The sequence below is a fragment of the Camellia sinensis genome, chromosome 5, assembly GCF_055761805.1.
Source record: "Camellia sinensis isolate YWXY chromosome 5, ASM5576180v1, whole genome shotgun sequence".
Taxonomy (NCBI): Eukaryota; Viridiplantae; Streptophyta; class Magnoliopsida; order Ericales; family Theaceae; genus Camellia; species Camellia sinensis.
The window spans coordinates 189,956,115-189,967,500 of NC_138965.1; the positions used below are offsets into that span (position 1 = coordinate 189,956,115).

Here is an 11,386-nt window from a genome sequence, read left to right on the forward strand (position 1 = left end):
TTATTAAATTGTGTAAAAAATAAAATAAAATAAATTTTTATTTAATCTAGCTAAAAATAATTAAAACATTAAAGATATGTTTAATATTGCTATTACTTAGTAAACAATTGAAAAATGGGTAAAATAGTCTTTTGTTCGTTTATCCTATCCAATCGGTCCAACCAAACATTGGATTCACTAAAAATAGTCTTTTCTAGACATCTAATCCCATGAGAAAACAAACACAGAATACATATCCAATCCAACAAAATAGTCCGAGGAATTCACAGTCCCAAGATTCAAGTCCGATGGATTCTAATTCTCACTTATCCAGTCCGTCCAATCAAACACACCCAAATTTCTCTCATCTCCGTACACATACTTAATGAACACTTTCTCAGTACACATATCAAAAAACTAAAATTTCTCAGTGCACATCTCTTTATTTCAATAATAATATCATTTTCAATTTCAAAACCTTAATTTTTCTTCCATCCACCTACTCTTACTTGCCGCCACTTTTAGCCATCCATCATCACCACTACTCCTAACTTATCCCCTTCCAAGTTCCATCCTAGATCTCCACAGTAACCTAGAAAGTGGATGGTTCACGGCTTGTGAGAGTGTATGATTCATGACCAAAGATGGTCACAAGCGGAGGGAGAAAGAGATGATGGGGGGGAATGGCAGAGGAGAGAGGTGGCACTGGCTATAGAGAATGGTTATGGTGTTTTAGAATTAGAGTTTGGATCAAAAAAGATAAGGATATTATAATATTTTTATTCTAAGACAAAATTATATTAAGATAAAATTTGATTGAGAACTGAAAATAATTAATATATGGAAATAAAATTACCCCCTTGTCAAATTTTGCGAGATCTTGTCACTAAATGAGAAGATGAAGTGGGAAACATCAATGCTTGTTCAACTGAGTTGAGTAACTGAATGATTTGAAAGAAGACCATGGCTCATCATCGTCCAATCATCTTCACCACCACATGAAGATGATTCTCATCATCCTCAAAACAACCCTAGGCAACTCTTCTTTTTTTGGTCATTTGGGTTCTATTTTTTTACATTTTCATGCCTCCCACTTGCGAGAGCTAGTGAGAGCTAAGACACTGCTTTCGCTTTCATTGGAGCTAATAATAGTCTCCTGCTCAAGTTGCTTGCGAGGAGGTGAGAAGAAGATGGGCTTTGGAGGCATTTCAATGGCTTCCACATTGCCACACAACATTTCCACCACTCTTGCCATGGAGGGACGATCTTTCGGATTTATTTGGATGCACCATAGCCCAACCTTGAGCATCTTCCTCGCTATATAAACTTCCTCTCCAACAACAAAATCTTCAAGCTCCATATTGTCCCTTTCTTCATCAATCATGAGCTTGTCATAAATCCAACCCGGAAACTGTGCTTCACTCGAAGTGTTCGCCTCTGGCTGGACTTGCGTCTTTGCACCAACCATTGCTAGTAACAACATTCCAAAGCTATAAACATCTGATTTATGAGAAGGTTTGCCAAGATTTCTGAACAAGATCTCGGGAGCAATATAACCAATGGTTCCTCCTGCTTTTGTCATCGTGACTGCACTTTGATTTCGAGAGTATACTTTTGCCAATCCAAAGTCAGAAATTTTGGGATCAAAATTCTGGTCCAACAACACATTCTGAGGCTTTATATCAAGGTGCAAGATTCGTGAGTCGCAACCATTGTGCAAATACTCTAGTCCATGTGCAACTCCTATGGAAATTTCATGTAATCGTGTAAGTCCCAATGAAACACTTACCTCCCCTTTATGTAACAAATCCCCTAGCGATTTGTTAGGCATGTACTCGTAAACAAGAGCCTGTCTTGAGCCATCCCAACAGAAGCCTAATAAACGTATAACATTAACATGATGAATCCTACCAATGGAGGTGATTTCGCTAAGGAAATTTTGGCTGTTGTCTCTATAATCCATGAGCATTTTGACAGCAATGAACCGGCCATCTGGTGGCAACTTTCCCTTGAAGACATTTCCATATCCACCTTCCCCTAATTTTTCTTTGAAGTTGTTGGTCATCTTCTTTATATCATTGTATGAGTAGTTTGTCAGTAAGGTTGATTGGTAATTCTTAAAGAATTCCTTTGCTTTTCTTTGATCTCCTGTCGTTTGATTCTTTCCAGAATATGATGGCTTGAAGATTGTAGCGATTCTCCTTTTGTACTTGAACATGAGCAGTAAGACTACAGCAAGCAGAGCACAAATGCCTCCAGTTGCAATACCTACAAAAAGTGCAAAGAATAAATAATGAATTAATCGCCCATTTGGTGCAATTTATTGTAAGCTAAAAAGCCGATAATCAAAAAGCAGAAGCCAAAATTATATTCCCACTAATTTCTCAATAATCAGTTTTTTTCCCAATAATCAGTTTTTTTCCCAGCTTATTTAAGTTATTTTTGCATTATAAAGTTGTAAACAAAAACTATGTCAGATACTAGCAAATTCCTAAAATAGCAAAAGCTATAAAACCGCAATAAGCTGTATCAAATAGCCCCAAAATCAAATTTTGACATGATGTGCCTCAATCTCATAAATCAAGTTCAATGTTGATATAATGCCTAATTGAAATTCAGTTGCCTAGGTTAGTAATGGGAGCTTGGGTTTGGCAAGAATGATTGACGACTTCCAATAGAATGTTGGTCTTTTGTTGCAGAAATGAATTATTCATTGCTCATCACAAGATGGTGAATTCCTGCTGCATTGCCAGAGAAATTGGCGTGAAACAACATTGTAGCATTATGAGATGCTTTGGGTTAAGTTGAATTTCTTCCTTTGCCAGGTTTCCACAAGAATGAGGGTATACCTACAATGAGCTTCCATCTATTTGATTTTTGCCTGCAAGGTCCAAGGATGGAATGTAATAAGTAGACAGTATGCTGAGTGTAAAAATGAGGATTGAAAGTTTCTTATCAAACAAAAGTCATAAATAATTCAAAGAAAAGAAAAGAAACAGTATGAAAAGGTTTTAGAAATTCAGCGTCAACCAACCACACAATTAAAATATAAATAAAAGCTCAGGTAAAGAGCATTTATAGTTCTAAAGAAATGGATTCCTGTCACCAACTTCAAGTAAATGGGACAAAGGTTTAGTTGAGTTGAGTGTTCTTCTTCTAGTAAAGAGTAGAATAAACTTCTCTACCATTGTTGGCACAGAAATGCCTGAAATCATCACCACTCTTCGACTCAATTAAGCATTTTACATGTTTGCAACATTGTCTAATAAAAGTGCACTTATGAAACTGATCGTATCATTTCCCTTCCATGTGTTTTGGAGGGAAATTGGTTGTGGAATTGATCTGTTCCTTCTCTCTCATCCATGGGAAGTTTTTAGGGTAAATTACACTAACACCCCTGGGGTTTGGTCACATCTCGCCTCTTGACGTTCTGGAAATTACATTCCCATCTCTGTGGTTAATAGTCTTATTTCACAAAACCCCCTACTTATATAAAAAGCAACAACTTCTATAAAACAAAGGAAATTACATTGAAAAAAACAAAAGAGTAAAGCAAAGGAAAAAAAAAAAAAAGTAAAACAAAGCAAGAAAAGAGAGAGTACATAAATTCAATATCTTTATTCCGTTTAAATAATTACAATGATGGGAGATTAGTGTAATTTTCCAAACGGTAGGGAATAATATGTATTAAATCCAAACTTCAAGGGGTGTATGTGTAATTTACCCAAGCTTTTACAATTGTCTTAAATTTCTTGCATTTTACAATATGCCATTTTTATCTTCGAAAAATGTCATATGCAGATCTACAGGCTGATAGAAACAGAATGTATGAAAGTGATAAATAAAAAATTTATATAAAAAAAAAGGATGAGAAAGTGGTAATGTTATATGCTTAATTAGAGAATACTGGATAAATTTAACCCATTTGATAATCAATGTTGCTCAATCATGCATCTCAAATGACTTTTAGCTTGAAGAAATAAGGCCACAAATACAAGAATTTCAAAAATCTTTGGATTTGTTTGGTTTGTATCTCAAGATAAAATTATTTTTGAGAAAAAATTTCAAAATTTTGTTTGGTTCAAATTTTTTGAAATTTTTTTTCAAAATCACTTTCTTTCTCCTGCATATCAATCAATCACTTTTCGTCTCTCCTCTCTCCTTCTCAATCATTTTTTTTTTCTCACACACATCTACTCCACTAAAACAAAATATCAAATCATCCCAAACTCTCAAACTTCAAAACTATTTTCAAAATATACACTCAAACAAACCAAAAAAATTTCTAAGTTGTGTTTGGTGTGATTTTGAAATCAAGTTTCCACCCTTATATTTGAATGCTATGTTTGGTAAGAGTTTTGAAATTATGATTCCAAATAAATTGCAAAACACATTTTGAAAACATGTTTGATAAACCAGACAATTTTTGAATTTTTGCTTTACCCAGTCGTCCGTACTTTTTTTTTTTTTTTTGGGCAATTGCCAATCGCCACCTGTTATTTAAAAAAAAAAAATTATGTTATTTAAAAAAAAATTATATTTGTTTTTGATATTTTTTAAATATACAAATTATTTTTTTAGACCAAAATGATATTATTTTTTTGAATTTAATTTTAAAAAGAGTTTGGTTATGAGTTTTGAATAGAATTTTCAATAGAGTTTTGAGTTGTATGTTTGGTTATGAGTTATAAATTTTTGAATTAAGTTTTGAAAACTCTTTTCAAAACTCATAACCAAACAACTTTTCTCATTTCATATGTCACATCAAAAATTCAAAACTCAATGCAAAACTCAATTCCAAAACTCTTTTTAAAACTCATAACCAAACAAATTTTCTTTTTTCAAATCATAATTTGAAAACTCACGAACTCAAAATACAACTCTATTCTCAAATCATAATTTTAAAACTCGACCAAACACTACCCTAAACTCTCACTCTCCAAAAAAAAATTTTGAAAATTTATTTCAAAACACAAAGCAAATACACCCTTTTAAGTCCAGAATTATAACGTGCACAAGCAAGGATGATACTAAGTGTGAACATAACCTTTTTTTTTTCTTCTTTTTGTTTAATTTTTTTAATTATTTTTACAATAGGTCATAGTTCTAAATCGCGATATCGGGTAACGTAACGGTATCTGTATGGAGAGGAAATATTCGATACCGCCCGTACTCCTTGCGTCCAAGCTCCACTTCGATCCGATTAACCTGCGAATACAACGACGGTGAGCTACCCGGCGGTGTGTTGCCGGAGAACCCCTCCGACGGTCAAATTAGCACACACTCAGATAGAGAGGGAGAGAGGAGCAGACAGAGTGCTAGAGTTTCTCTCACCAACTGATATTCCATCCCTAGCATGGGGGGCACAGTCATGCTTATATACTTTCTGCGTTTACCTCTGCATCCATTCGCCTATTGGCACGTGGAGTTGCTCTCCTAACACGCTCTCCCATCTGTCATCGCAAATTCAGCCAAACACCACCTAATCAAACAGCCAAACAACATTGGTGGGAACGAGCAGCCCGGCGGCATTATCCCGGCCTCCTACGACCGTGCTACCTAACGAGTCCGACAAAGTCCCTCGCCGAGCTTCATCACAACCGAGCTTAGTAGCATTCCGGTACGACCGCGCTCCAGCCAAGCTAGGCCGGTCCGCAGAAGACCTTTATCGTCGAGCTAAATAGGAGAACAGTAAAGCCCGGGCTGACAGAAAACCATCTTGGTTGAATGGGCCCTGGACTTCAACCGAGCAAACCAACCTAGGATTGGCCCAGGTTAGCTCAGCACAAACATGCTCGGACCTCTTCCTGCCCGACCTCTTCCACGGTTGCAAGTCCAATTAAGAATCCCCCTCTCAATTAAATGAAGCCCCCGCCCCGTGCCTAGCACAATATTGTCCGCTTTGGCGTAAACCGGCCTCACGGTTTTGTTCCTCCCCCACTAAAGGAAAAGGCCTTATGCTAGGTAGAGGAGGCAATCAGCTTATAAGGTGGGAAAGCAGTCCCTCACAGACCGATGTGGGATTTTCCCGCACATTAGCCCCCAGCTGACTAGCTCCGACACGGGATTTTTCATCACACGTGCCGGAGGGAGTTCCCACAGACGACACCAAATGAAGCCCCACCCTGTGCCTAGCACAATATTGTCCGCTTTGGCGTAAACCCGCCTCACGGTTTTGTTCCTCCCCCACTGGGGGAAAAGGCCTTATGCTAGGTAGAGGAGGCAATCAGCTTATAAGGTAGGAAAACAGTCCCTCACAGACCGATGTGGGATTTCCCCGCACAGTATCGCTCGCGGAGTATCGGTATCGGTAGTATCGACCGGTACGTATCGGGTATTGGGCGTCGCGGCTGTGAAATTTCAAAAATCATTAGCAATCCCTCTAAAACTCAATTTTATGTATTTTTTTGACTCTTTTAGCCTTAATTTATCACATTTTAATCAAAATTTTGATATGTAGAGGCACTTTTGACTCATTTTCAACCAAATGATATGTATTTATTTTAGTCTCAAGCTTTTATTTGGCATATATGTTAAACTTTTAATATAAAATTGATGTGGAAATATTTTTTTACTTAATAATACATATAAAAAATTATGTGCATTTAAAATATATTGAGCTTCTGAACTTATATATTGTGCATTTAAAAACAATTGCTCCTGAGTTCTATGCCGATAAAGTTAAGGTACTAATACAATACTAACCTCCACCTCTCATCATAATGTTAGATAATTTTTCAAACAAAATGATTAAATGGGAAAAATATGATTCAGAATTTGGTGAAGATAATGTTGGACTCTACAAAGAAACTAATCAACACATAGGAGACTGAAATAGAAAAATAAAGTGGGATAGCAAATATAAAGGTTGATGGGGATCTGCAGAGCTTTGCTTCAATATATATAAATGCTCCTAATATAAAAAAAAAAAAAAAAACAACGCCCAATAAGTACACATTAATGTATGTTTGGGAGGGGAAAGATTCAGTACACACCTAACCTTTAGCATAAAGCGTAAAGTGGTGGTCCAAAGACTTGAACCCACAACCTCAAGGTTATTAGGCCAAGTCTTAACCATTAAACCAATGGTCAAACCCTATAAATGCTCCTAATATATATATAAATATTTGAAGAATCATAAATATATATTAAAATATATCTCATTCCCATCCCATACCATAATATAAATAAAAAATAACCACAGAAAAAAGAAAAAAACAAAAACAAATTATAAACCAAACACAACAACTTTTTTTAGATAGTGTTTGAAAAACAGAGACTACATCAGAAAAGACCAAAAGAAAAAACAGAGAAATCATGAACCAGCAACGTCAATATGAACAGCTGAAGCAACCAAAGTCGAAACCTCTTCCATCCAAATACGCAACCCCGGAGAGAAGATAGCCAATCTAGCCAACCGGTGAGCTACCAACAAGCAAAAGCATGACTTATTTAGCCAAAAGAAAAAACAGAGCATGACAAATACAAACAGAGCATGAGAGAACAAAACTTCAACGAAGAAGCTTGAAATCGGTGATGGGTTTGGGTTTGGGTTTGCTTTGCTCAATTATTTTTGCAGGTGCTTTGCTCCATTTTCAGCTGTACCGGACTGCATCAGAACTAAATCGCTCACGTATCGGATTCAGGCCGATACGTATCGGGAATCGGCCGCTACGGACCCGAAATTCATTCTCACCGGTATACCGGTGAGTATTTGACTTGGCACTCCAATTTTCCGGTATGAACCAGCCGGTACAGCATGTACCGGCCGATATTTAGAACCTTGCAATAGTTAGAAGGAGAGTATGGAAAAGTGAAGTTTTGATCACAACAATGAGACTCCAACTCCGTAAGGAAGCAACTTATTTACAATAGGTTCATCAAGAGTGAAAACAATGAGCATAACAATCGTGTAACGGATTTGGGGTGCATGCTGTGTTTGGTGCACAGCAGGTACTATTGTGCAGTTCTATGGACTTATTTTGGGATTCGTTTGGATAATCCGAACCATTCACATTTTAGAGTATATCAAGTAAAACATACATGTAAAAAATTAAGTTAATCGAATATCGTTAACCCTTTCATTCACTCACATTTGTATCTTCAAAAATAAATAACATTGTGATTTAAAATATTAAAATGAATACAAATGTGAGTGGATGAAAGGGTTAATGATATCCGATTAACTTAATTTTTTACAAGTATATTCTACTCAATATACTCTAAAATGTGAACGATTCGGATTATTAAAACAAATCCCAAAAGAAGCCCATAAAACCGCACCACAGTACCTATTGTGCTGAGTGCACAACAAGGACCCCAACTCCCTATGGTGACTCCTATCGTGCGGATACAAACATCTTTTCTATACAAACTAAGAAAGTTTGGAAATTTCTTACTCATCATAAATGTAGCACGCAATAATGAAATTTCAAAATTTAAAATAGGACAATATGATTGGAATAACTCATGTGAGTAAAAAAAAATTACCTTACATGGTTGAATTATGTGTAATGTAAACCAATTAAAGAAAGGAGGAAAAAAAAAAAAGGCAAATAACACCAACAATTGGCTAAATTACAACTGGCCCTCATTTGTTTGAAGAAATTATATTGACCTCCGCTGATATTTGAGTCGCATTACACTTTAACTCACATTGTTAGGGATCCATTAGAGAGCTGTCATTAACATTTTTTTTAATATTGTACTTTACCCTTAATTTATTATGATGTGCAAGCCTTTAAAGAGTTAGTCTAAAAATTAAAATCTTGAAACGTGATGAGCCGAGATAAAGCCTTTTAAAACTTTGGGTGTGTGTGATTGTTTAGAGATTTTGGGGTTTGGTATGGGAATTGAGTCAAGATTGTGGTTTTTAGTGTTGTGAATTTGCAAATTTTTACAAGGTTTCCCCCTCTTTTTGGCGGTTGGTTTCTTTGTGGCATTTCTCTGTGGCCAGGAAAGGTGCACTACAAAGGATATGCAAGGGTTACAAAGGATGTGCAACGGGAAGATGGTATAGAGGACATTTTTGTCCTTTAATTGAAAATGTCCACTCATTTTCTTATTTCTCGTCTTCCTATTTTTTAGACCCGTACGCTGTGTTTGGTGGGAGATTTGGGAATAGATTTAGAAAGGAAAAAGAAAAATGTGTGTAAAACTAAGTGAAATGTAAGTATATTTTATTCATATTTCACCTTCTTTTTTTTTTCTTTCTAAATTACTTCCCAAATCCCCAACCAAACGTAACGTTAAGAAAGGCACGTGTCAATTTATCATAATAATGGAGTTAGTGATTTGGATTTGGACTAGATAATTATCAAGGTATGTGGAATTTGCCCAAAAATAGAAGAGGGGAAGAAAATAAGGGAAATTCTATTTATACACACTCATTTTCATAGTGCGAAATTTTGTTTCCACACATCTAATTATCTCAATGTACACACTTAATAAAATATTATTTTAATGACAATTATACCCTAAACTAAAATGACCGTAATGGACATCTACTAGCACCCATAATATTATATGAAAATATTATCTGTACACATTTTTTAAAAACAAAAAAATCTCAATGTACTCCTTTTGGATAAAAAAAAAAAAAAAAAAAAAACTAAATCCTAATTTTTTTCATTGTTGTCACTTTGCTTGCTACATACTCTATACTCCTCTATTACTTGCAAAGCAATACTCTTATAACAACTCTCATATTGTTTTAATCTCTAAATTTATACTCTATTAGTAGTGAAAATGTTAGTTTTTTCGTGCATAATTTCTTCTTTTTTCTTTCACGGTTTTTAGTTAGACAACCAGTGTAGAATTATTTCATTATATTCGGACATTAACGGCCCTTTTTTTTTTTTTTGGAACAAATTTGTCGAATTAATCACTTTTATTCGAAAGTTAAGTTTTGAATTAAATGTATAATTTCGAAAAATTAGAGCCAAAATTCCCAAACCGAAAAACGTAAAAATAAATAAAAAATAAAAAATGAGGATTTTATAACAATGGAATGCATAGAGATCTAAAAATGGTAAATGCAATAACAAAATAGAAAGATGCATCATTTTCAACTATATTTTGGAGAATTTTCAATGGTGTTTTTAATGGAGGTTCAATAAGGTCTTTAATGGGGTCAACAGTGGAGGATTTTGTTTTCACTTTACACTATAGTCTTGAATAGGCTTCAAGTGGGTCTACAAATATAGAAGTAGGGTCACTCAACAAGTGTGTGGAAATGAGAGTTGAGTGGTGTGTGTACAATAATTATGAGTGAAAGGTATAATTGTAACTTTCAGTGTATAGATTGAGAAAATTAATTAATAATCAAATTAATAACTGTGTGTATGAAGAGAAGATGTGCAACGAGGTAATTAAGTGTGTGAAATAGAATTTTCCTTTCACAGTACCTACCAAACTTTTAATTTTTTTTATTACTATTTTGTCCCTCAAGTAAATTATATTTTGGACAAAATCCTAAACCACAACATCTTAGTACACATTACCACCAACCACTATTGTACCTCCGTCTTTGGCACAGTCGCCTCCCTAGCCACTATCGGCCCTTCCCATCTCTCCCGATGCCACATCCTCCTTCTCTAGTTCCTGTCGCGCCTCCTTGTGATCTTCTTCCTCATTTTTCTTTTTTGTTCTTCTTTTCTGTTAGCCGAAACCTTAGATATCTCTCTTTCTCTCTCTCTCTCTCTTCTTTGTGAGGTGGAGTTCACAGCGGATGGAGGCTGTGATGGTCATGAAGGGTGGATCTATGGTCACGATGGATGGAAGTTGCAATAGGGAACTAAGGGGGTAATGGGACACGAGGGCAGGGATTGGGAAAATTCTATTTCCACACGCTTAATTATCTCAGTCCACACTTAATGAAATATTATTTTAATGTCAATTATACCCCAAATTAAAATGACTATAATATATCAAAATATTCTATCTACACATCTTATTTATCAAATTGCAGAGCCAAGGATTATGAACTAAAATCATGCAAGTGCGAAAGAAAATTGAAACAGAGCAACAAAAGGGGACATTTTTTTTTAATCTAGTTTGATATTGAGACAAGAATGTAAGACCAATTGAATCCAATAACAACACAAGAAGCCATTACAGAGTTAGAAGCAAAAGAAACCCAAAATGCAAGAAAGTTAGATGTCATGCAAAATAATGATGCAAACCCATCAACTGAAACTCAACAATAAGTGACAATAAATCAAAAAAAGCGGTTCCTGAGAGAAGAAAAAGAAGAATAAAGATGTCTGCTGGCTTGCCTGGCCAACAATGGAGTCTGCAGCTTCAATTCCTCCGACCCCAGAAAGCAATTCATATGTTTTTGATCTCACAATCAAATCTCTCACCCATTAATTTGCCAACACGACCCAAATTGAACAGCAATGTATGT

The 11,386-nt window shown here is 35.4% G+C and overlaps 1 protein-coding gene across 1 annotated transcript in view; it reads right to left on the minus strand.

Annotated features, from left to right (window-relative positions):
• Positions 1–790: 790 nt before the first annotated feature.
• The window catches only part of LOC114279996 (LEAF RUST 10 DISEASE-RESISTANCE LOCUS RECEPTOR-LIKE PROTEIN KINASE-like 2.1), an 18,189-nt gene continuing 7,593 nt past the window's right edge, over positions 791–11,386 (minus strand). Inside the window, exons 2-3 of the mRNA XM_028222309.2 lie at positions 2,829–2,860; positions 791–2,247 (exon numbers count right to left, since the gene is read on the minus strand). Of these exons, the coding sequence (XP_028078110.2) occupies positions 1,061–2,247; positions 2,829–2,860 (1,219 nt within the window). The 3' untranslated portion in view covers positions 791–1,060. The remainder of the gene's footprint in view (positions 2,248–2,828; positions 2,861–11,386) is intronic.